The sequence below is a fragment of the Pseudopodoces humilis genome, chromosome 19 (genome assembly GCF_049639895.1).
Source record: "Pseudopodoces humilis isolate 2021_Gansu_Grassland_sample_001 chromosome 19, ASM4963989v1, whole genome shotgun sequence".
Classification (NCBI taxonomy): domain Eukaryota; kingdom Metazoa; phylum Chordata; class Aves; order Passeriformes; family Paridae; genus Pseudopodoces; species Pseudopodoces humilis.
Genome location: NC_142218.1, coordinates 6433464 through 6459976, shown reverse-complemented (window position 1 = coordinate 6459976; position 26513 = coordinate 6433464). Strand labels below are relative to the sequence as shown.

Genomic DNA, 26513 nt, shown 5'->3' with positions numbered 1-26513 from the left:
GGCTCACACTTGTGCGAGCCAAGACTTTGCCTCTTGCTTTTCCGCTGTTTCCCATGGCTCTATCCCGCTCCGCACCACTGACCTTTTGTTTGGTTGTGTTTGCTTATTTTTAATAAAGAAAAAAAAAAAAGAAAAAGGAAAAAAGGCTGGGAAACGGTGAGATGGGGGAAAGGAGGGGGATCTCGGGGCCGTATAAAGGGCGGGTATAGGGGACGGGAGGCGGTATAGCGGGGCTCAGGGCGGGGGGCTCGGGGGGGTCCCGCCCACCGGGAGGGCCGTTCCCGGGGGATAAAGCGGGTGCGCGGCGGTGGATGCGGCGATGGGCGCGGGATGGCGGCGCTGGGGGCGCTGGTGAAGAAGGCGTGGAGCGTGCGGAGGTTCGTGGTGCTGCTGTGCGCTCCGCTGGCGCTGGTGCCCATCCTGCTCAGCCTGCCCCCCAAGGTACCGCGCACGGCAGCCGGGTGGGCGCTGCGGGCTGGGCCACGGGCAGCGACAGACTGCGGGGCACCGGCTGGGGCCGCGGGGCAGGAGAACAAACTGGGGAGCTGCCTCGGGACACGAGTGCGTGGAGCGGCGTTGTACCCCGGGAGCTGCGGGGACACAGCCGGGGCGCTCCGTGCCGCTCAGCACCCGCAGGATGTGGCTCTGGACAGGGTCACCCTGCTGCCTGCCGGGCAGGGAGGGGACAGCAGAGTGAGGGCTGTACAGCTCCTCACCCCTTTGCCACAACTTAAAGTGCGAATGGAGGGGGCATCCCGCCGCCACGTCGGGTTCGTAGGGAAGAAGGGATAGATAACGTGAATTGTGTTTAAGATTCTTATATAGACATTGGGAGGTGGGAGGATCGTATGGTTCAGCATCAGCTCAAGCGCAGTGGCAATAATTAGTGCCTTTTACTGGCACCCAAGTGCCCTGTAGTTCTTATCACTAGTGCCCAAATGGCATCTGGGGAAACTGAGGCAAGACCAGCATCACCCAGGGCAGGGCTTGCAGAGCTGGGGTAGAAGTGCCCAGTGCTGAGTCTGCCTGGCATCGCTGGCCCATCCCCTTAGCCCTGGTCCCGGCAGTGGGACTGGGACCTGCAGAGCTGTCCTGCTGCTTGTGCTGCAGGGCTGCGAATGCCGGGGAGACCCCAGGGCCGCCCGCACCGCCGTGGGTGACTCTCAGGGGGACCTTTGGGGCTGTGGCTGAAAAGGCTTTGCGAGTAAGATAAGCGCTGTTTTGTAAATGTGGAAACTGGTCTCAAGGCTTGTGCTTTAGCATGTGATGAACTACACATAAAGCAATCTGTGGCAAGACTTTGGGGGCTGGAGGATTTTTTTGGCTGTCCTACATACACAGATTTTGTGCACCAGGAACCTCTGAGCCTCGGGTGGAAGTCCACGGGGCAGTGAAGATACTGTGGAGTTTTGCACTGTTGACTTCAGTGCAAGCAGGATTTCACCCTCCTGTTCTGACTCATATCCATTTGAGAATGACTTTTTTTTACATCAGAAAATAAGTAATGATCAGTATGTAGTGAATATAGAATAGTTTAGGTGCTGTAAGGACACAAAGTTGGCAATTAGTTCTGCCTGTTCAGTGCTTGTCAGGTGAAACCTTCTTGTTTGAGATACAAAATGCACCTGTTAAAGTAAAAAACATTACAGATTGACCATTGCTTTATTTAATGACACCATATATTAAAAGAGAAAATTCTTTGGATTTAATGTCACTTTTTTTCTCTGTTTTATATTATTGGCTGAGTTATGAATAGGACTGTCTGCCTCACGGAGCAGAAAACACATTGCACAACAGGTACTAAATTGCCTTGCGGATTCATAAGTGAATAGTCACATTTCTACATTCATTTTCAATCGCTGAACAAATGACTTCAAGTGTATTTAGTATCATGCTGTTTGACTTGGGCACTTGGTAAAATTGTGGGATAGGATTAGAGAGTGAGGAGATTCACTGTATGCTAAGTGCAAGCTCATGTCTGGTCTGTGCAGGGGTTAGGATTGTGATACAGGGATTTTGTGAGAGCAAATCACAGATGAACCCAGCGCTGTGGGAAGGGCTTTGGTCTAGTGCTCTGTGTGCTGGTAGAAGTGTGTAGTGCCATGCAGGGTGTACAAGGACTTGGATGTTCAGGAAAGGGATTTCTGTATGTGGAGAGAACTCAAAATGTCTCTGTAGTGTAAAGGTGCTGCTCACACCCAGTCGGCTCCTCCAGTGAGCTGGTAGCCCACTCCAGGGTGCAGTCCATGGAGGACCTCATGAACAGGGTGGTCTGATCAATGCTGTTTTATCAAAGAAAATATGATGTTTGGAAAGTAGAAATGTTTGCAGCTGAGCAGGTGGCAAAGCAGGGATACAGCTGTGGTAGTGGAAGGAGACCCTGGCAGAGCTGGCTGCTCGCCTTGGGGGTCTGTTCTTCGTTCTCCATGGGCTTTAAAGTATCAGAGGTGGTAGCAGTGACATGGCTGGTACCTGTAGTGGTGCCTGTCAAAACCTGGATGCTCACATGAGTGAACCAATGCAACATTTCAAGCAAGTCCAACTGCAGCTTCCCCAAATTCTCCCAGGTTTTGGCACTGGAGGGAACCTGTAGCTGTTAACTCCCATATGCAATTGTATCTGTTCATGTTCAGGGGTCAATGATTCATCCAGGGTTTCAACACTAAACTCTCTCACTTGTTCAACAAGAAAAGAAACTTGCTGTTGCATCAACAGGGGATTAAGTTCTGACGTCTGGAGCTTGCCTGAGCCCCTGTCCGCAGCCCGAGCTGCTTAGGGGCTGTGGGAGGGGAAGGAGCAGGTTATGCCTTTAACCACAGTGTGAAAACACCAAGGGGGAGGAACAGGTGAGGGGTCAGCAGGCAGGGGATCAGGGGTGGCAGAGTGTGGAAGTCGTCCTGGCGCGTGATGGCAAAGCATGCCCTGGGCTGCACCGCCCCAGTCAGGCGCTCTGTCCTGACCCAGGGCTCCAGCCCAGCCTCGCGCTCTCCTGGGCAGCCAGGAGCTGCTGCAGGTGTTCAGCAAGAACTCAACTGACTGGGCTGCTGCTGGAGCTACTGGGAGCCTGTCCCAGGCTGGGCATCCAGGGACAGCAGGCCAGGGCAGGAGGAGCTCCTGTGTGATGTGCAGCCACTGTAACAACCGTGATGCTGCTGAGTGCTTGCACATCTGAAACACAGGGGTGTTGGACAAGCTGGAGAACCCTGTGCTCCTGCTGGGATGGTCAGAGTGCTGCCTGGCAGGGTGCAACAGAAACTGGTAGGAGATGAGCTGTGGTGAGGCTCAACCTCTGCTGGTCTCAGGATGAGCCTTCCCTTGTGAGAAATGTGTCTCACAGGCACCTCTGCAGTAATTTGCTGCTCTGCCGATGTTAAAAATCTGTTCTCACATCATGTCAGCATTTATGTTCTCCCTGCCGGGATGCTCAGCAATTTTCATCTCCTAAGGGATTTCTGCCATAAACAGTCACCTCAACTTTAGTTTCAAGGGCAGCATTTCACTTGGATGTGGAGACCAAGGAATCATGACTTAAAGCTGATAGACCACAACAGGATGTGGATTAGTGTGTCCTTTCTGAGTGATACCCTATGATGTGGGTGCAGTGGGTTTTCCAGTGAAACCTACACCTTAGTGACATCTCCCTGGAGACACAAAAGAGAAAAATCATTCATCAAGTCTGCTCTTGCTCACTGGTGATGGACTCCAGCATCCACATCTCTTCAAGCTGTGATTAGAGCTCTTGCCAGCTGCCACTCTGCAGTGGTTTTTTCTCCAGATCCCTATGTGAGTCCCTTCACAGAGGGATGGTGACAGGGCTGGCACTGCTGCTGATAGCTGCCCTTGTTTTTAACTGATGGCTTCTGTAGGTTGTGGCTGTGGAGAGGGAGGTTTGTGTAAATGGTTTTGTCTACAACCTCCTTTCTCTTAAACAGAGAAATTTCTGCTTTGTGGGTGTGTTTGCTGAGACCTCAGGGTGTGCTCCCCAAGCTGTGTCTGGAACAGTGGCTTGAGTCCATCACGTCAGGCAGCAGAAGGAAATGCTCTGTGTGGAGCCACTTCCCAGGAGGCAGTTCTGTGCACAAGGGTCTGTGTGTCACCTCATGCTCTGGTTGCTGCTGAAATGGCTGAATATTTGTCCCGTGAGTGGAAGTGCCTGAGACCCCCCTGCTCAGAGGACTGTGAATGATTGCAGAGAGCTGGGGCAGGGCAGGAGGGGCTGGAGGAACTGTTCTGCTGGAAGGAGCATGGGGGCACTTTTAATGAGCTGTGCAAAGAGCTTGTTCCAACAGCTTCTAATGAACTCAATGTCTACAGCCTCTTGGCTTGGTAACAGCTGAGGCAGCCAAATCTGCTAAAAGGAGCTCTGAGCAGGCAAATGGGGCCCAGTGCCTTCACAAAACAGACTTGACTTCCTCGGTGGCCATAGAGCAATTTAAAATTAACTTGGATGTTATGGGTCCTCCTGGTTAGAACAAGGAGACTTTAAGATCTTCCAGAAGAAAAATTACATTGCTTGCACTGGAAAGCAAAGAGCATGAAGGGCGCCCTTGTGGGCAGAGGCGTGATGCAAATGTAGACAAAGGGGATGGGAGTGGGTTGTCCTGCATGCTGGAGAGGGCTGGATCTGGCTGGAGAGCATAGCAGGAGCATGGACAGGCAGGGAACAGTCTAGAGAGCAGTCTTGGCAGGAGAAACAAGTGATTGCAGCCTGATTTTACATTTCATATACAAAGTCCATCTCTGCAGTGTTTGTGCTGTTGATTTGGGAAGGCCAGTTTCACAAAACTGAAAGCAATGGTCAGTTAAAAGATGAGAGCAAGAACTTCAGTGGGGAAAGGGGGATAACTAAAAGTGCAGTGGCTACATTTTGCCACATCCTCTGTGAACTTCAGTCCAGAGAGAGGGAAAGCCTGACAAAGAGCAAGCTGACACTGGGAGGACGTGAAAGCAGCAATACTTGGGCTGGGGGAAAGGGAAATCTTTATTGACAGGAGTCAATATTAATTGGAAAACATGACTGCATATAAAATATGTCTGCCTGATTCCTGCCTGTGTCTGCAATGGTTGACTCAATGATGGTAAAGGTCTTTTCCAAACTACTTGTTTTTCTGGTTCTATGAAAAGAGGTGTGGAAGAATTGAGGAAGAAATCCCTGGGCAGGGTTTTGAAGATGATGAACACAAATGTTGTAATCTGTTGCCAGATGGACAGTGCAGAAAAAGCCACATTCAGTGAAGCATTTTTGTACAACACTGAGCAAAGTTCTGTTAGTGCAATCCTGCAGCCTAAGAAATTGACTGATAATAAATATTTTTACTGTGTCAGTAACTAAATGGAAAATTAAAATCTCATACATCTAACCCTGGCTACCTTAAATCTATATATTCAGACAACTTCCATACAATAATTTTGCAAGAACTGCCTGAAGAGTTTGTTGTGTGCCAATAAACTGGGTGTATTGCTACAAGCCTCAGTACAGATGGAGATCACCAGGGATGCTGACCACATGCCAGGCTGATCTGTAGCCTCCCTTGGGAAGTATTAAAAAAAAATAAATTCAATCATAATATGATCATAATATGTAATTAGCTCAACACACCTAAAGGGCTGGTTACCCACTGCCAAGGTGGTTAATTGTGATATTTGTGTGTATGACATGTGTGAAAGTTGACAGAAGCAGTGAAGAGTCTACCAGGCTGCTATTTGTTGAGTTGGTGACTTTTTGCCACACACTCAATTTACCCACTTTATCTGAGCTTCAGCTCTCACTTTAAAACAGAGATTCATTTATTTATTTATTTATAATTTATTTATTGCCAACTACAAAATCCTTCAAGAAGTTTAAATAAAAGTGTTCAATAAGCTTTATGTCATTTTAGCAGAGGAAAATAGGTTCCCTGAAGCTCTTGCAGCTTTGTGGCCCTTTGTTACTGGTCCCTTTCTAGCCACTCTGCAAACAGCCAGCAGGAGCAAAATGACTCCACTGGCAGGGAGGCTGGTAAACAGGGCTTGGGTTGTGTCCAGATTACATAATGCTTGCAGGAGCAGGGTTAGTAGAAATCAGATTCACATATCCATCCTGCTGGAGAACAGGCAGTGAGCACAGTGAGGCTGGCAGCACAGTTACAGCTGTGACATGAGAACACTCAGTGCTTCTTTTCTGCTCCAAGTAGTTCTGTGTATCACAGCTAGGATGTTTCTTTGTGATAGCAGAGGGATAAAAGGGCTTGAAAAGCTTCAATTCAGCAAAAATCTCTCTTGGTATTGGTATCAAGGTCCTGGAGGAGCCCTGTCTGCCTCTCTTTTACCCGGTTATAGGGTGGTGGGGAGCCTGTGTGGGCTGATGGGGCTGTGATGGCCATGCAGCATTCTGGGGTTGATGGAGAAAACCCCAAGTTCAGCAGTGCCAAGGCAGGGCTGCTTGGAGAGCAGAGTCTGCCTGATGGGGAAGCTCTGGGCACTGGGTCTGATCGGGAACAAGGTTCAGCCAAAGATCCTGGTGTCCTTTTCAGGCTGACAGTGGGGACTGGTGGCTGTGCCTGTCCCAGGGCTCCACCTGGGTGAGCCAGCTCGCCTTACCTGACCCACATTCCCTGCCAGAGCCTCCTTTCCCTGGAGCACCTCATCTGCCCTTCCTGGAGACCGCCAGGTCTCCTGCCCACAGGAGACAGCCTCGTGGCTTGGCTTCCTCTGCCACAGCTCAGCAGGTCCCTCAGGGTGGAAAATCCCCAGTGCTTTGAGTGCAGCAAAGACAGGATCTGTGTCTGGAGGGGCAGAGGTCGATCCTGAGGCTATTGAGCAACAGGAAGAAGAGCTGCTGCACTCCAGAGCCACAAGTGCTTTCCTGGAAATCATTAAATGGCTATAAAATTAACCTGATCACAAGATCCATTTTAAAGTTCATATGTGCCACCATGACCTTTGATAGAATTCTGGTGAAAAATATGAATACAAAGCTGCAGGGGGATACAAGAAGTGGAAGGAGTCTTGACAAGGATGAAGCCAAGGGATGGAAGGATAAAGATCACGTGGAGGTGATGGTGCCACACAGAGCAGTGAGTTCAGCTCAGCCTGTCCAGGGGAACCCTTGGCCAAATCCCTAAAGGACCATTCTCCTGACATTTGTTAGCATTTATTGTTTGTGTACTAACCAAACATACCAAACACTGGGGACATCGATTCATTAACATTTGCAAAATATCTTGAGATCAAAAAGCTTTCAATTTCATATAGAGTTTAGTTCAATTTTATTGATGTTTTTTTTTCATTTTGGGAAATGCTTGGTTGAAATTGAAGTTATTGTGGATTGGTCTTGTTCCTTTCTTGTTCAGTGGTAGTCCTGTCTCAAAAACCTTTTCAATATAGCTGCAATTTGTCCTCTTTTAGGGTAGAATAAACTGAATAAACAGCACTACGGCTTTCTTCAAATGGTTTCCTGTTGATCCATATAGGTTTCAAAAATTCAGGGAAGCCTTTCACACAGCAGTTCTTTCTGCCCTGTTTTGGTTTTGCCCCTTGGCTTTTGATCTTGCAGTGAAGAGGAGTTATTAGATTGATGCTTTGTCTCATTGCAGTGTTTTCCAGAACATTTTCCATACACTGGAGAATAAATATCCATTACTTATAATTAGTTTTCTAAATTGTACATCATCTATTTTTCTAATTTTATTAAGTCAATTAAAGCCTTCACTGATATGCTCTTGTATAATTGTTAAATATTTTCAGTTGCTCTACTTCTGTAAGAGCCAAAGTGTCTTTATTTTGAAGTTGATTTTGGTGCAGCTTTCCTTGCAGTGAAATGAAGACTATTTACCCAGTGGGAGAAAAAAATTATCCATATGGCCTCTGGAAATCAAATGGAAAAGAGAGGAAAGCTATTATATGGTATATAAAAAGAACAATAGTAAAGAGGAATTATCAGTTGGCACAGGAATTAAATAACTAATCTAGTGGCAAACACTTTAAAACGTGATTCTTTATTTTTGTAAAGTTTAGCACTGCCAGGTTTGCTGCTCTGGTCCTGCTGGTTTGGGGGAAGTGGAGCACAGCGAGCCCATGAGAGCTGCCAGGTGCCAGGGCTGAGCTGAGCTGGAGGGTTTTGCTTCACACACTCTCATATGTAATTTTATTGGCATCTAAAATTAGATCTGAAAGTGATCTTTAAATCCAGATCTTGGGCACTTCATATGAGGCATTGACACTGCTACAATTAATGTATGAAAAAATACATCAGTTACACTCAGTTCTGCTGTGTTCATGTTTCCACGTACTCTGAAGTGCTGGAGCCTTGCTAGCAGGACCCTTTGTGAATGCAAAGCCTGGGTGCTAAAAGCAAATCAGAAATTCTATCATTTTGTCCACCTTTCAAACCCTCACATGCAGATGTAGTGAGAAATAAATCCATGTTGGCTCTGACCTCACTCAGCCCAGGCCTGCAGCAGATTGCTCGCAGGTGAACAGGCAGATGGTGGCTGTGCTGTACCTGCTCTGGTGCCTGGCTGAACCTTCAAATGATGTGGCTGGGACCACATTACCCCCAAAATGGAGCTCCCCACAGTCCCCCAGCCCACGCTGCTCCCAGCTTTGGCAGGGAGCAGAGCCATCATCTCCCTCTCAGAAGCCCAGACTCGGTCCAGGGGAGGAAAGTCCCAGCAGAGGGACAGAGGTGCCTTTGAGTAGCAATTCAACCTGCTCAACAAGCTGGAAAAGTGATAAAATAAATAGTTCTGTGGCTTCCAAGTGATTCTCAGCAGTTATTTATAGTGCTATGGGCACCCTGCCTGTGCTTGCTGACAATATCCCTGTTCAGCCCTGCTGTGACCGAGCCCAGCTCCGCTCTGGGCTCTCCCATCCTGGGCTTGGGGCCGCTCTCCTGACTTCCTTCCATTGCTCATTATTTTGGCCGTGGCTGTCGTGACAAATGGCTTTGGTCTAGTTTGTGCCTCCTGGGTGGATGGATGAATTCACGCTGCGGCGTGGGGGTGCTGGGTCTGTGCCAGCCTTGGCCAAGGCTGGGGTGATGCTGGGCGATGCCTGCCCGCAGGAAGCGGTGTGACACCAGGGTGCTTGATTTACTGATTTCCGTAGGGGCTGCAATGAGTTGGCATGGAATGGGTTCTCACAAGTCTCTTGGGACTCTGGTCCAAGAGAAGAAACCTTTCTGTGTGCTGCCTATTGTAAATGAGTGGAACATACATCTCCCAAGGCTGTTTTTGCATAGCTGTGCAGAGCGTGGTCTGTGGAAGTTGGAGGGAAAGCACAAACATTAAATGGGTCAGACACCTGAGCGTGTTAGCAGCAATGCCAGCCCTAATTCAACATTGTGGGACAGTTCCTGATCTCCAAAGGTTCCTTGGTTGATACCTGCCAGTCTGCAGAATGTGAGAAGACCAGGCAATCAAGGAGGATTTTGGTTCTTCCATGGTCTCAGATCCATCCTGAACCCCTTACACAAAGTAGGGGGGAAGATGTACTCGATGGAAATTATTTGGGAAAAGTACTGTATCCTTAAGGGAGTAACTGAAGCATTTTGCTTCTCTAAGTGTCTCCAAGTGACAAGATGTAATGCCACATCTCACTTTTCCTCTCCTCCTTCTGCAGGAAGGAAGATGTCTCTATGTGATCCTGCTGATGGCCCTGTACTGGTGCACGGAGGCGCTGCCCTTGGCTGTGACAGCTCTGCTGCCCATCGTCCTCTTTCCCTTCCTGGGGATCCTCCCATCTAACAAAGTTTGCCCACAATACTTCTTAGACACCAATTTCCTCTTCCTCAGTGGTTTAATCATGGCCTCGGCCATTGAGGAGTGGAATTTACACCGCAGGATTGCTCTCCGGGTCCTCATGTTGGTGGGAGTCCAGCCAGCCAGGTGACTATGGGAGCAGGGGTTCTCCGTGGGGATGTGAGCTGCAGGTGCTTGGGAAGAGGCTCTGCTGTGCTGCTCCTACAGTGGGGCTGTCCACACCCCCTTTTCTCCAGCTTGCTGTGTTTGTTCAGCTGTTTGCCCCTGGGCCAGGGGAGCACAGGGAGAATCGTTTGGTTCAGCCCCATCCTTGTGCTCCAACCAGTTTCAGGAGGGTCATGGAAATCCTTTTTGATATTGGTTTTGTTATCTCTGCGCATGAGCTTTTCCTCCTAATGTGTTAAAGAACTTGCCAAACTGAAGAAATTCAGCTTTTCCTTTTTTTCTCTCTTCCAGACTAATCTTAGGGATGATGTTGACGACGTCTTTCCTGTCCATGTGGTTAAGTAATACTGCCTCCACTGCTATGATGCTTCCAATAGCAAATGCAATTTTAAAAAGCCTCTTTGGGGAGAAAGACACATCTAAGGATATGAACAGGGAAAATGAAGAAAACCAAGGTAATTGAGACAGGGCAGTAGTATAAGCCAGCTGAGGTCTGCCCTGCTGCTCTCAAATCTGCCCACATTTATTGACTTCACTGGCACAAATACCATGTTCCTTAGCTTGCAGCTCGATTTCAGGGCTGGTCCCACTTTACTGCACACTTTATTCCCATGGTGGAAGAATACTGGCAGAAAGCTCCCTTTTATCCTGCCCCTTCCTCATGTCACGCAGGATGCAATGCTTATGAGTGGCCTGGAAAACCAAAAAGCGGAGATGCCCAGCCAACCTGCTCCATAAACCTGCTGCTGGCACAGGTTAAAGTCCAGCTCTGTGGCACGGTGGTGGTGGGATTGTAGGGATGCTGTGGGGATACTGGAGCCAGGGAGGGCTGTGGGTAGGGCAGGTGATGAGTGCTGTGTGATGGGGCAGGGACGGCAGGTGGGTCCCTGGCTGTGGCACACAGAGCTGTCGTGTGCTTGGGACATGTGTGTTCTCCTTGTTTTCCTGTTTGTTCACCCATGAAACCGGAGCTGGAGGAGAAAGCAAGGACTCATGGAAAGGCTGGCAGGTTAAATATCTATCTATAAAGGGCTTTGTGGGTTTTTTTCCATCTCAATGCTGCTGTTTGGTGTTGTTCCTGAGCAGGTTGAGGATAGCTCAGGGGAATGTGGCCAGGTAAGGCCTTCCTTCAGCCCTCTCCTCACAATGCCAGAACTTTGGGGTTCTGGCAGACGGTGATGAGAAACAGCAAACCAGAAATGACATCCTGACATCGCTTTTGCAGCTATTGCTGATTGCTGGAGCAGTAGTCACAGCTTCTTCTTCTTCTGCTTTTTCTTGCACTAATTAGCAATTCATCTGCCTGTGTGATTTAAAAGCAATGGCTTCTTTGTTCCTGCTGGGTCCTAAGGCAGGTAAAGGAGTCCCCAGAAGAAGGCTCAAACATGTGCACACTCTAATAAAGATATAATTAGTCATTCATCATTGATGTTTAGCAATCATGAGATATTTGCACTCCAGGCTGCTTTATCATGTTTGCTTTATGAATTTTTGACTGTTCACATCTATTAAAATCAATCCCACTGATTTCCTTGCTATAATTTCCTGTGCTGTGTTTTGTCTGTCTGCTTTTAACCTTTTTGTCCCCAGACTCTGACGTGTAGTTGTGGCTGTAAATAGAGTAGAATTTGGGAACACATTAAAGGAGGATTCCCCCCATTGTCCTAGACACTGTTAGGCTAAGCAGAGAATTAACATCCTTGATTCACAACACCTGCAGTGCTAAGAGAAACCAGAAAAGGCAAGGGAGGGGCATGCAGGTAGAAGAATGAATAAAGTGATGCTTTGCAAATATCATGTGATGGTGTGATGATGTTTTTTGTTTCTTGGGGGTTTTTTTGAGATAAAGGCTTTTAAAAGTTATTTATGGTACAAGTGAAGGAGGAATCACCTGTAAAATGTACATTTTGTACATCAGAATGCGTATTTTCATGTAGACTTTTTATTTGAACTTTAGTGTCCCAAGGTAGACTCATCCTTCTCTGTAATCTTTCTGAATGGATGAGCAAAGCAGAGTTCCTTGAAGGAAGCACTAAACCTGAAGTGGGTCAAAAGTGATTAATCTAATGTTACACTTAGGAGTGGAGATGTGCAGATGAAAAAAAGGTATACTCATTTCATAGTTTATTAAATGTTTATATTCTGTCTGAATTGTGATCTGTCCTCCAAAAAAGACAGATTCATTTGTGAAGAGAGCTGTATGTGGAAGAAAACTTGTACAATGGCATGTGAAAAAATCTGTTTGCCAATTGACTTGGCTTCATAACACTGTGGTAGAGTCCATGAGGCTAAAAAATATTTGGGTGGTTAAAAATAACGAGTCAAACTATAATAAAGTATATGTGACATTGCAAAGCATTTGACGTACAGCAATAAGTCTCAACAAGTGTACAAAATCACTTTTGTGTAGGACTCTGCTTACACACACGGTGCCTGAATTTAAGTGATCTCTGATCATTTGGTGACACTTTTTTCCTGATGAATCTCAAGCTTTCGATCACTCATGTCCATGCTCAGCCGTGTGGGCAGCACGTTCTAGATCAGCAAATATTTACATTCTTGTGTCACTGACAGCTAAAACTGGGTGTAATAATTCGTTCATTTCCACATGCTTGGCATCTGATGCAGGAGTACAGGTAGTGAGGTTGTGCAGCTGAAGTCTCAGCTGCTTCTGGTGGATCAAAGCAGAGTTATAAATTTAACAGCAACAGACATTTTTCAGCTTCTAGAACTTTCCTTTTGGAGGTGGGCCCTGCAATTCTGTCTGACATCTCCAGCAATAGCTGTGTGACAAGCTGGAAACTGCTGTACCACTGAGCCTGACCTCTCTCCTGCTTCTGCCCACTAACCCACCACTGGCAATATTTCATTCCTCTTAGCACCTTAAATATCTCCAGGTAAAAATCACAAGAAAATATTTCCATTCTTTTTTTCCTTCATAGAGAATATTCTGCAAAGTCAAGATAAACTGCATTCAGTGCTTGAGGTGTAACTGAGTCACAGACCTGGAAATTATGTCTCTAAAGGGGTAGGTGGGAAATGTGCATTTTTGGACACTGCTGCCTGGTTTGACTGCCCAGTCCTAGGCAGTACTGGCAGGGTGTGTCCACAGCACTGCTGCCTACATCCTTCAGTGGGTGGAAATAGTCCTTTTCAGGTCTTCTCAAATTTTTAGAAAGAGTAAAAATGTCATTAAAGCAAAAATTATCTAGGAAAAGCATTTCTGCCTCTAAGGTATATGAGATATTTTGGTGAAATGGCCACAGAATTCTCATACTGCTCTATGAGGTGTGTACAGCTGGGTCCAAACTCTGTTATCTTTGGCCTTTTCTGACTTATGTCAGAACATAACATAAGAACAGTTTTCAATTCCTTTTTTACAAGTTTCATAGGAAAAGCTCTGCAGTATGCCTGGCTTTCCTTTGCATGGTTACCTTTGCAATCCTTCCTTGAAAGATAACTCACAGATGGTCCTGCCCAGATGGGCTGGTAGTCTAAGCTTATCAGGGGAAAAAAATTTAAAACTGTTGAGGTAGAATGAAATGTTTTTGCAGATCCAGGACTGGGCTTCAGTGGGACAGAAGCGTAAGAGCCTTTGGGCTAAATCCGTTGAAAGATCAACAGTCAACCATGGGTTAATGTTCATCCTTCTAATTACATCTCTTCATCATGGCAAGGCTGGGATGAAAGCTCAGCATGTGTGTGTCCAAGCCAATTAACTCCAATTCAGTAAATTAGCGATGTGTAAAACATGGCATCGCAAAAGTCCTCGGTTCACTGAGCTGCAAAGAGCGCGGTGTCTTTGGTGCACACGTGAGTGAGTCCAGAGACTTTGACCACTGGCATCTCTCCATGCTTCAGATCTCTAGGTCATGTTGGGTGGAAGGGGAATGGGTTTTGGGCTAAGAAGGGGTGCAAGGAAATTTGGGGGTTGCTTGGGTGGCAGCACCAGGAATTGCACTCTATATGTAGCTGTCTGCAGAGCACAGGGAAGTGCAGGCACACAAACCTCTGGACCCAAAACCACGCAGAGAGGACAAGGAAAGGCAGCAGAGCCAGCAAGGGTGGGGAAGGGCCACCTGGGCTGAAGGTGGATAAAAGTCACAAGTGCTCCAGTCCCATGAGGAACATGGGAAATGGGGTTTGGTAGCACATCTCCCAACCTCAGGAGGTCAAGCCATGACCACAAATGCCACAAGCCTTAATGCCAGGTCTGGTAACAGAGAGTGATTGTATTGCATTTCCATTTTCTGATTTCTGAGTTTGGTGTGGTCAAGTGGTGGGCAGCTCCCAGCTGACTGGGACTGGCTGCTCAGCCTGCAGGGTCTGTCATTTGTGGAGAGGATGATGATGGGCTTGGAACAGTCCTTGCTGTCAGGAAGGCCTGGTACAAAACCTAATCCCCAAATGTATCTCACTCTTGTCTTTAAAGAAGGAATTACAGTCTTATGGTGACTGCACTAGATGTATGCAGGGTGTAAAATTCTCACCCCATGGGAATGAAGCTCAGTGACAGGGGACCCTTTCTTACAGACGCAACAAGGCCCAACAGGGTTTCTTCCTAAGAGTCACTTCTGGTTAATCCCCCCACCACCAAAGAAAACCCACCCCAAACACATGACTTGATAAGGGATGCCCTGGAAGTCCTGGCTGTGTTAGAAGATCCCAAAGGCCAACCTGTGGCAAAAGCTGCCAAGTGCCTGGGTGTTGGAGGAGAAGCTGGGTGCTGTGGTGGGGCTGGAGCAGTGGCAGGAGGAGGTGGCTCCTTCATCCCCGCCAGGTGCTCCTGACCCCATCCCCTTGGTGTGAGCTCACCTTTCATTTGCACAGCCCTTCCTCTAAAATGGTAGTCGTTTCCTCTGTCCCTCTGTCTGGTTCAAGGAGAATTTTCTAGATGCTTTGAACTGTTTTAAAGTCCTCATCTTTCTTTTTCAGCATCTTTACAACAGAATAAACTTTACACTGTACCAACTGAGATGCAGTTTCTGGCAAGTACTGAGGAGTAAGTTAACTATAAAGTTTGTATTAGAGAGTTGAGAGAGAATTATTCCCTGAGCTAGACCAAGTGTTAGGAATTTGAAATTCAATCATTGCAATGTTTTGATTATACTGAATATCCCGGTCACTAGCAGCCTGATGATAAAAACCTTCCTCTGTGTGTCCACCATCCCTCTGCATGTCCAAATCATTACAGAGGTTTTTTTCAGTCACACTGAAATCATAGCCAGAAGTGTTTCCTGCTGGGGATTTGTGCCTTGGTTTTCTCAGGAACATTAAATGTGTGAAGCCAATGATGTTAAACCCCCCAAGATTTACACATGGGCGATGGTCCTACTTTCATAACAAGGATGGAGAGGAAGCGTCTTTTCAGGAACAGATGTCTCTTTCCTCAAATCTATTAAATTTGGGTTCTTTTTCCTTTTGGCAGTCCTGTGGACTTTATGCTCAGTGTTAAAATCTGCTGAGGGGCTGGGCAAGGCACAGGCACCCCCAGCTCCTATGGATGGGTCTGAAGGTGCTCTGTCCCCTGCAAGGCTGACAGTCCTGTGTGGCACTTTGCCAAGCAGACCCCTCTGCAGCACTGAGCTGATAAGGTGTCCTTTGGCACACTGGTAGCTTGGATTTTTAAAAACTGGGAATTCACCTTCTGTCAAGGCTCTGAAGTGGTTGCACTGTGTTTAAACCAGGGCTTTCACCGGATTCTCTTTTGGACTATTTTAAAGCAAAGATCTGGCGGAGGAGAAGGAGCTTTCCAGTGATGTTCTCTCAGACTTAAAGAAGGAGGAGGAATACAAAACAAACATATGGAAAGGTTTCCTCATCTCAATCCCATATGCAGCCAGCATTGGAGGTACAGCAACACTGACAGGAACTGCACCAAACCTCATCCTTCTGGGACAGCTGAAGAGGTATGGGAGGATGTCCTGGGGATCCCTGTAAATCCTGCAAGACAGAGACACATTCTTCATCCCTGTAGGAAACTCCTTTCTGTGCTGAGTGCTGGTTTGGAAAATTCATGCCCTTCCAGAAAGTTTTGGGAAATGGAAGCAGGGTGTGCACTTAGGCTTAATAAGCAGGTTTCCAGCGTAGCCAGGCAGGCTGTCAGCCAAACTGGAGCATGTGTGCTTCACCTCACTGATGCTTTTAATCCCATTGAATTTAATGGGACCTGACTCCACACCTACAATTAACCTGGTAACTGTTTTGATGAAGCAGACTGCGTAGTGCTTTGTGAGCAATTATAGCTACTGCTGTATGAGAGAAAGAAAAATAATGAACCCACTACTTCTGGCCTGTTTTCTTAGTCATAAAGGATTCCTCCTATGTGCATAGGAGCAGAAATTTGTGCCAGCCCAGGTGCCTACAGGTATTTCCTACTTTTGCTGAACTCTACAAGAAGTACATACGGCCTGTCTTGGGCACTGCAGCATCCTGCGAGGTTCATGCCCAGACTCTCCAACAATTTCTGTAGCAGGAATTAATCCTGGGTTTTCAGGAGTGTCTTTGTATTTGGCCATCTGGAGGGAGAATTCCAGATCTTTCCTTACAGGCTTGCACAGCTGGGCTGGGTGAGATGGGGGTGGCTGGGTGTCCTGGGAGTTGTCCCAGCACAATGCTCCTCACTTTTCCATATGTGCAGATAACTCCCAAGGCATGCACAGGGCTAGTTTTTAAATGCACATGGGCAGGTTTGTGGGATATTTCACTGCTGGTTTCAGATGCTTGTTTACCCATGGATGGAAGGGTTGCTTTCCCATCTTGCATTAACTTGATTTTTCCCATTTGCTTAGTTATTTTCCAGAATGTGATGTGGTGAACTTTGGTTCTTGGTTTATGTTTGCATTTCCTTTAATGCTGATTTTTCTTCTCATGGGATGGCTATGGATCTCCATCCTGTATGGAGGAATTAACCTGAGGTATGTTGATATTCACTACACATATATGTAGTCTGGTTATATTAGCATTATTAAATATGTGTTCATCATGCTTCTCATCCTAAATCTACTGATATCACCCAGGATCATCTCCTGGAAAGTGGGGGAATTTACAACTAACTCTAGCAGGTCCATCCAGCAAGTCATCTATTTTTAAAAAGTTGATAATAATAGGAAGGTTTTAAAGATATCTCATAGTTACATGTACTTTATCCAACTGAAATATGTGTGCAGAGTATGTATTCATTCAGTTAAATGTATAATTTTTAAAGGCTTCTCAGCCAAGATGCTGTTTTACTGCCTGCTTTGGCCTGTGGAGGGTAAATGGCAGATTTTTAATGACAGAAGGAAAAGCAGGATCTAGCTTTGAAGACCATGATAAAATCTTAGCTCCCCATAAAAGAGACAGGATTTCTTCTCAGGGCAAAAACCTGGGTTTGGAACAGATTACTTCACAACAGGGCTTAATTTTACAACAACGTGTTAATCTGTAACTGAGAATAACATGTTTTTCCGGTAAATCTTTGCTGGACACATGCAACCCCTTAGTGTGCACAGCCTAAAGCGATTGCAGCACTGCTCTGCTGCTCATGTGGAGACCTTCTTCCCCCTCCACGCTCTCACAAGTGATAGTAACAAAGCCAGAGTCTTGCTTCCTCCAGGGACTATGCAGAATTTGTAATATTTAGAAAAGTCTTTAATTGTTGTTTTGACTTTAAAATGCAAATGCAGGGAGAGGGGGAAAAAAAGAGAACAGGTGTCCAAATATTTACACTGTCTCAGGCATAGGGGAAAAAAAAGATCAATGGGAAAGTTTTAATGCTGAAGGCTTGTCCTTAACTTGCGGGTTGAGGAGGAGAGCGGAGGCTCTGCGTGCTGCTTGGCCGGCTCCCGCTGCTGAGAGCTGTGCTGCTCACACCGTGTGCCAGGGCTCGTGTGGAGCCTGTTCCGTGCTCCATGGTGGCCCCAACCCCTCAGGTGAGGGGAGAGGCCGAAGGCAGCGGAACGTGGGGCTCTGTGTTTGCTTTGGCTCGGGCCCCGCGCAAGGCCCGGCCGCTCTGGGCCTGCTGGGCCAGCGCGGATACCACAATTCCCCCGTGGTGAGGAGGAGAAACTCTCGTGTCTTGCAAAGCTTCTCAAGTGCAGCCAAGGCTCCCCAGGAGCCTGTTGGGATGCTTGGGCTGTCACTGCTTGGGGACAGTGGCTGCACTTTCTCTGCAGGCAGCTCCTTGGTGTCTGCAGCAGGGCACAGGGCACTTCGGCTTTGCCTGGATCCAAAAGGCATTAAAAGGCCGAGGTATGAGCTGGTTGAGGCTGCTGTTAATAACACCTCCCGAAAACCAAGAAATTAGAGGGCCAGGAACTTGAAGTGCAGGAGCTTCTGAATGATCAACCATTCATCTATATAGAACATCCATCCATATCATTTTGAAACAATAAATGAATTAAGGAAGGGCAGGGACCACAGGGATGGACAAATGTATCTGATACAGAAATTTGGGGCTGTAGGTTTAATTAAGATCACAGACAGTGTTAGAAACCAGGTTCAGTGTCATGGGATGTGATGGGAATGAAGTGCAAGATATGAATATATCATTTGTATGCACATGCTACAAAGGAGCAAACTGTGTGCAGTCAGTGCAGCCAGGCTAAGAGGCTTAGCCAAGAGCACATTAACATTCCTGGCCACTTAGAAATTCCTCGCATTTTTGTTAATCCTCAGCAGCATCCTGGGATCACCCAGGAAATTACAAGTGACTTGAAAAATGAAGGGACAGATTCATTTTCTGTGTCACCCTATTCCTAGTCGTTCTGCCCAAGTAGGTAACTTGCTTGGAAGGAAGACAAGGAAATCCTGCAATGTTGGGACTTTAATTTGGCAATCACGGCCCTTGCTGGAGGAAAGAGCTCAGAATATAAATGAGAGGAAACTTCCTCACCTCTGCAGGGTCTCCTTTGTATGAATGCAGAGGCAAGGGATATATAAAATAAAGCCTTATTATATAAAATAAAGCCTTATTACCTTTATCTCAGCAGAAATTTTTGTTGTTAGTCTTCATAATCTGAAGGTAATACAAACTGAGCTGCCAGAGATGTGCAGCTCTTTGAACCTTGAAGAGCTGGAGAAGGACACCGAGTCCTGCATGTGCTGTGTAGAAAATGCATTATTTCCTATGTGTCAGTAAGGTCAGAGGAACGTAAAAAATGCATGTAAAAATGTAATTGTGTTTCTTGGCAGGGGCTGGAAAACAAAAAAGTCAAATATAAGAGTGGATGCAGAAGCCCGAGCCAAGGAGGTGATAAAGGAAGACTATCAGAAACTGGGTCCAACAAAGTGAGTTGTCAAGTTGGGATAAAAATGAGAAAGACATTAAGTGGGTTTGGAAATATCCTGTTTTAAGAGTGGAGGACTGTGGGGAATGGAGCTTTTTAAAGAAAAGCATACCTATATTCCTACTCAGTCTGTTTGTAACCTGCTGAAGTTTGCTTTTTGCACGCTCCAGCCTTCTCACCATTGCTAGCATGAATAATTGCAAATAACAGCTTGCACTCAAATCTTCTGAAGAGCAACATTCCTGTTATAGAGGGAATTCATGCTGGGTTGTTTAATTACTCTTCATGATTTTTCTAGTCCAGGAACAAACCCAGTTCTGTGTGTGCTAGGTGCTAACCAACACAGGCTGGATTTCAAAGGTTTGTGCCTACCTGTCCTGCAAAGCAGGAGGCATTTGCTGAGAAGGCTGGTGAATCATATTGTGGTTATGAATCATATGGATTGTGGATATACTTTAAGAAATCTTAAAGCTTAGAGAAAATATGCAGAAAGAAGTCAGATCCATGCCATGGAACACATTATTTCTTCTGAATAATTCCTTCAACTATGCTAGTCAAGCAAGGAAAGTAAAAGCTGGTACAAACTGCAGTGATGGGGATTATATTTTGGAGTAAGGTGCCAGCAGAAAGAAACATGAGTTTTAGACTTCTGAGAAATGCCAAAAACAGGAGGAAGCAGGAAAAGCTGAGTATCTCCAGAAATCCAACCCTTCCTATGTCCAACCATCCACTTATATTCTGGGCAACCAAAACTACTGAAGATTGTTGAAACTGTAGGGTTTATCCTTAAATGGTCTGTGCTTCCCCATCTGTAAAATAGTATTTTCATGCTCAGGGCAGTGCTGTGGATACCCAGCGATGTTTGTGTCGTGCTATTGACATTGTAATTATTTCTGTTGTGTGGAACATGGAGTGGTTCTTCAAAGACAGCTCTCTGTGCCTGTGCTGTAAATGAAAGAAATTGGTTTATTTATTCCATTCAGTACATTATCAAGCAGCCTGCAAAATGTCTCTGAAAGAATCAAAGTCCCACTTTGAGATCTAGGAGTGGGAAAGTCCATTAAGCTGAGCTCTACCAATTTGATTAGCAGCCCCATAACTAAAAATCAGTTCAAGCAGCCTCTTCCCAAGGGCTTATATGCCCTTGCTTGTGCTCAGAGAGATTTTAAATAGAATTTTGAGGCATCATCTTAAGCTTTGGTTAAACCTTAACCCCACTAGATACTTAGTGAATGATACTGCCTTTTACCCTGCTGTTTGTCATGTGTCTAAGGGACAGTCTTTAGATTTTGACCTTGGAGGAATTTGTTCCTGCTGTCTCATGTATGATTTGAATCTCAATCATCCTTTTGTATTGTTTGAGCTGCAGTGCCACCATCCCTGGCTGGTGTCCTGGAGGGACATGGTCAGAGGAATGACCATGAGGAGCTGCTTGGCCTTTCCTCTGTGCCACACCCAGAGGGTCAACTTTTCATCCAGCTGTTGTGACATTGCTGATCTCCATCCTGCCTCTCCTTAATGTCTTCCAATAAGAGAGTATTGCTGGCAAACACCAGTATTTGCAAATAGATTTACAATCTGTTCCAATGTTTCACTGTAGCTGTTTTTAGAAAATCAGCCTCACTTCTCAGCCAATATGCTGCAGTGGGAGCTGGATGCTTGTCCTAGCCTGGATCCACCCCTTTAGCACATCAGCATTTTAACCTCATTTCTTTTCATTTCAGGTTTGCAGAACAGGCAATTTTCTTCTTCTTCTGCATGTTTGCAATCATGCTGTTCTCCAGGGATCCCAAATTCATTCCAGGTTGGGCAAGCTTGTTTGCACCAGGGTAAGACTTTATTTTCATTCTTCTCTGCCATTTTGCAGTAACATTTCCAAATGTCAACTCATTGACATTCCTGAGTTTCTGATTGTGTTGCTTAACACCATTACTCAGGTTTCCTGGAATAAATTAAATGAGCATCAAGTAGCAGAGCCAACTTTGCTTTTTCTCTCTCCTAGAGGAGATTCATAAAGCTAGTGGGAAGTTGTGGTGTGTCTGTTTGAGGCCATCCGAGGCTGTTTATATATTTAGAATGAAATACTGAGTTCTTTAGGCAATCCACTGATTTCACTGGGGTCTGAAGACTGAAGAGAGATGGCAGGAGTTGATTCCAGGGGCTATCCTATCCTATCTCCTATCAGAGAGGGTGTTGTTATTTTTTAAAAGAAGAGACCTTCATAGTTTTGTGGGTTTTTTCAAATAAAATTTTAGTTTGGTAAATATTTCCTTAATATAACAAAGTGGTTATAGACCTGTCCCTCATCAATTAATAACTTATTAAATCTAACACATGCTTAAGCTTTTTTTCTGGATGGAGCCTTCCCTTCACCTGAGAGTTTGAGCATTTTGCAAAGAGCTCATATAAATAAGATGGTTTGGGCTCTGTCTCTCTTCCTCCCTGCAACAGGCTGAGGAAACTTGTCTTTATAACTCTGCGATCAGAAAACCAGAACATCAGCATGGGGGGGATTAGATCTTGGTTTTTATTTTTGTAGGGCAGCTTTTCTGGGGGGTTCACAGCCCATGGTAGAAATGTAGCTCAACAGGGAATTAAAAAATAAAAGAACTGTGAAAAACGAGCATTGTTCAAACCTGATGGAAACTTGTAATCTTCTTTGGTAAATCCCTGTTCTCATAAACATTGTAATTCTACAGCCTTGTGCTTCTTACAAGTGTTTCTGCTGCTTTTGGACAGGTTTATCTCAGATGCGGTTACAGGAATCACCATTGTGATTATACTGTTCTTCTTCCCTTCACAAAAACCTTCCTTCAGGTGGTGGTTTGACTTGAAAGGTGAGTAGGAGACCCCTCCAGGCAGGGACTCTGTGCTTGCCTGTGTCCTGGCAGGGCAGGCATGGGGCCAGAAGCAATGCTGTCCCTGCTGGGAGCTGCAGCAGTGGCACCGCCTGTGTGGGGCAGCTCCAAGGTGCCATTTCATCCTAGAGAGGTTTTTATCAGCAGAGGCTCAGCAGTCACTGCCCTGCTGCTAATGGCAGGAATGATTCAGCTGCTGGTGTAGCTGTCAGGGTTGATGCCATGGTGGGATGAAGTGACCTGAAATGGGTGTTCATTTACCATAGCAGACCTGATGTTGGAACAGAGGTTTGGTGTCTAACTTCCCAACAGCTCCTGTCCTTCAAGGGGAGCATGGGCCTCTGAGAGGGCAGAGCTGGGCTAGTTGTCCATTCTCAGATATAGGTGGTCTTTCTCGGTTTCTAGAATAATTTAGAATTTGAACTCCTAAAGCTCAAGCTCTCCAGCAGGTTTTGAAGTCTTGGGTCAGACCTGTTAAGCAGCAATGAAATACAGATTTTAATTCATAAACTGTTTGGAATAAGAGATGATCTGAATGTGGAGAAGTAGCTGATGAAGGCCCTTTGTGGATGATGGAGCATTGCCTGGGGTCTGTGGGAACAAAATAGCATCTGCTCTGAGTCATGCACATTTGTTGTGTTGTACATACACAGGAAGATGTTTAATCAGGCCTCCTGTGGATAAAATATGTGCCCTTTTTCAACAGAAAATTTCAGTCCCTTTAGTGCATCCTTTCATACAACAGAGCTCACTTTATCACGTATTAAGAAATGGCTTTTAAGGGAGATGAGCTCTCTGCTGTAAAACTCACTGGCTGTTGAATGACAAATGGAAATTTAATAAATTGTTGGAATTCAAATGGCAGAAAATTTCCTCCTTCTGTGGACCCCCATCTGTTGGAGACAATGTTTATGTCTGTTACAGTGAGAAAATTAACCCAATATTAAATATTAAATCAAGAAAGCCTCAAAGAAAACTTTATTGCTAGGATTTTTTTTTACTTTTTATTTTTTTGCATCTGATACTAAGTTAAATGTTCCTTTAGTTGGCTAAATGAAGACACTCCTTGTGTGTATTTGATCAGCAGCTCATGGTCAGTGAGCTTCAGCACTGCTGTCAGACTCATGCTATCATTCAGTCAGGTGATGACTGACGCTCCTCCTCGGGTGGGTGTTTGACTCAGGCCTTTCCTCTTTGTCCAGCACCAAACACAGAGACCCAGCCCTTGCTGACTTGGAGGAAGGCCCAAGAGACAGTGCCCTGGAACATCATCCTGCTGCTTGGAGGAGGCTTTGCCATGGCCAAGGGCTGCGAGGTGAGGCCACAGCAGGTGCCACGTAGCATCATCCTGCCCAGCAGGGCTGGATTTTATCAGGGTGTCACTTGGCATTCTCATTTGGCTTTGGAAATCTTGTATCAATGGAGTCACCACACTCAAAGGACATATTTCTCAACTCCAAGTGACAACAAGACACGGCACATAACTAATGAGGCTACAACTCCTTGCAAGCTGCTTGCTGTGAGACACCCTGAGGACAAGTTCTAGGAGAGGACCAGTTCCCCTGCAGGGATGCAGGAGGATGACTCCTGTTTTTACTCTCCCCTTCTGCAGGAGTCTGGCTTGTCTGTGTGGATAGGAGGCCGTCTGCATCCCTTGGAGGGTGTGCCACCTCCCGTGGCTGTCATCCTCATCACGGTTGTCATCGCCTTGTTCACGGAGTTTGCCAGCAACACTGCCACTATTATCATCTTTCTGCCTGTCTTGGCAGAGCTGGTAAGGTCATCCCATGGCAAGACCAGCTTGTCCTCTGCCCCCTCCTTGCCCTGCCCTGTGGGTGGGCAGGTTTGTGTTGGGTCTGTGCTGGGACGGGCACTGGGTAATCTTCCTGCTCCTGGGCTTCAGGCTCTTAGAAAACCTTGGGAGCAACAAGCCCTGTAGCATAATGTGGGCACTGAAGGATAATAATCCTTCAGACTTTGTTGTGAGAGATGTGATTATTTATCACAGAGTGTGGGATAGAGCTGTGCCCAGTGCACTAGGTATTTGCACCCTTTGATTCATCTGTTGGCAGTTCAAATCTCCAAGGTCCAATTTCTTCTCTTCTGGTTTTCCAGGCCATTCGTCTGAAAGTAAATCCCCTCTATTTAATGATACCAGGAACTATAGGATGCTCCTATGCATTCATGTTACCAGTCTCAACACCTCCCAACTCAATTGCATTTTCCTCTGGACATTTGATGGTCAAGGATATGGTAAGTTCCTTTAGATGCATAAAATGATGAAAACAACCTGAGTGTTTAAAGAAGGGAATTTTCTGTATTGTTTGTACTACAATATGTAGTAAAATGAGAAGACAGAAGTCTGATACAGTTCTCAATAGTGTTTGAAGGAACAGGATGGAAGGAGCTTGTATGAAGTTGAAATTTGGAGCCACTGTGGCTCCAAATGGTGATAAAAGTGGACTTGAATGTGGACAGCATCTCCCAGCCTCTTGTCCTGTTCCTCTAGAATCAGCAGCTCAACTTTCATAGGTTTCTGGATGCAGGAAAACTTCCCCAGCTCAGTGAAATAAAGCTTATGAGTAAAATTAGGCTTAGTTGCAGTTCCTGCTCACATTCCTGAGGCTAAACAGATGTTAATGTTTTTGATGGATCAAAGCTTGGTAAGCAGCTGCAGAATGGCCTTTGTGGCTTTAAGCCTGCTTAAAATGTTGCTAATATTAACAGCAATTAAGCCTTCCATTTTTATAATGTTTGCATTCAAATAGCTTCGTGCTTCACATGCTGTAGATGTCCAGTCTAAACTCAACAGCTGTCTTTGTATTTCTTTTGTAGGCAAGAACTGGGTTGCTCATGAATCTTATGGGAGTTCTGCTTCTTAGCTTGGCTATGAACACATGGGCCAAGAGCATCTTCCAGCTGGGGACCTTCCCTGCATGGGCCAACATCCATGCAGAAAATGCCACCTCACTTGTGACAGCTGTAGAAAATGTCACTTTAAGTGCACTAAATAAAATATGAACAAAGCCACCCCCGGGGAAGGACTCACTCACTTAGGACTGGGGCACTGGAATCGTCAGAGTTTGCACAGGAGGAAAAGCCATGTGGCCGCTCACACTGTGTGGGACCTTCTGGTTTAATTTTATTTTTAGAAATTCTGGTCAGTGTCACAACATCCATTTGTTATTTTCTCTGGAGATCTTTCCCCACCTTTTGCAGGTACAAATCCGACTCTCCCAGAGTCCTTCTGTCACAGGTGGTTGTTAACTGGACAACCTGTAAGCATGGAGCATCTTTGGGTAGATGCCTGTCCCTCCACGAGAGCTTACGAGCCTTGCTGCTCTAGCTTCTGATACCCTACCTCGTTTTGGAAAGCAGCCCTGGCAACAGGGTGGAGGCAACTGGATTATTTATGTGCAAGCCAATGTGAGTGAGCGTATCAGAACCTGGCTGGGGAGAAGGCGGCATGGCCGGGTGCTTCTGGCAGGGTGTAAGGCTGGGGTCTCATTGCCGTCTCATGAGTAATTCTCTCTTGGAGGATGAAGATATTTCCTCAGGTTTGTGTGTGAAGGGATGACTCGGGAGATGTGTTGGTAGGACTCAGTGCATTGCTCCATGCTTTGGAAACTGGAAGGCCACAGTTTGTTTCCAAACATGTTCAGTGTTTTGAAAACCTGGGACAGCGATTGCTGCCTGGTTCTGAGTACACGGATGGGGGTTTGGAACCAAATTAATTTCTGACTTAACTTTGGACATCGGTGGTGTTTCACCGTTGGTAACTGTGGCCAGTCTTAGGTTTGTGAGATTGACTCACTCACAAATGACCTGCTGAGTCACAGGTCAGTGGACAAGTTGCATTGGAATATTATTGACATTTCTTAAAAATAGGCTTTGATTCTTAACGTCTTTTTTAATCAGATTGCTTGGGTACTTTCAATGAAAGCATTGCAAATTGACTGTGATTTTAATCACCATTTTATCAGATAATTTTTATTTTATTTTCTGTAAGAATATAAAATATTAAACTGAAATCATCAGTCATTTAAATAGATGATTGAATGATAGAGATCTCATTCTTGTTTTCCGGAAGGTGAGTGACTGGATCCCTGTGCTGGGACCAGTTTCTCTGACAATGTAAATTGGGGAGCTGAGAAGATGAACTGGCCCAGGGTAGGGATCCAGTGCATCCCCCTGCTCCTATGCTGCTGCTAACCCCCAGGGCCAGGTGGGAGGGCTGGCAGGGAGATGTTCACCAGCCACAGCTGCTGCTGCTGCAGGGGTTACCCTATGGGAGTAGCCTTGGGGCGATGCGGCAGGTGGGAACTCGAGGGGGTTGAACCCAAATTGCCAAAACCAATTAAATGTGGAACTTTGACCAATCAAGTCTAAAAAAAAAAAAATCCTTAATGTTCAAACAAAATCCTTAATGACTGTGGAAAACTTAAAATAAAGCACGTTGGTTAGCACATCACATGGTCCTG

The 26513-nt window shown here is 45.9% G+C and overlaps 1 protein-coding gene across 2 annotated transcripts; it reads left to right on the top strand.

Annotated features, from left to right (window-relative positions):
- The first annotated feature begins 299 nt into the window (after positions 1-299).
- On the top strand, positions 300-26500 carry SLC13A3 (solute carrier family 13 member 3). Of its 2 annotated transcripts, none has more exons than XM_005524691.3 (13): positions 300-441; positions 9601-9866; positions 10197-10360; positions 14841-14907; positions 15629-15814; positions 16697-16822; positions 19080-19175; positions 20899-21003; positions 21914-22011; positions 23235-23347; positions 23645-23806; positions 24148-24285; positions 24868-26500. In XM_005524691.3, the coding sequence occupies exons 1-13, from the start codon at positions 331-333 to the stop codon at positions 25051-25053; spliced, it is 1818 nt and encodes a 605-aa protein (XP_005524748.1). In that variant the 5' UTR covers positions 300-330; the 3' UTR covers positions 25054-26500. The 2 variants fall into 2 exon arrangements, with proteins under 2 accessions (XP_005524748.1, XP_087920776.1); XM_088064650.1 differs by having other exon boundaries at positions 334-377.
- The last annotated feature ends 13 nt before the right edge of the window (positions 26501-26513 follow it).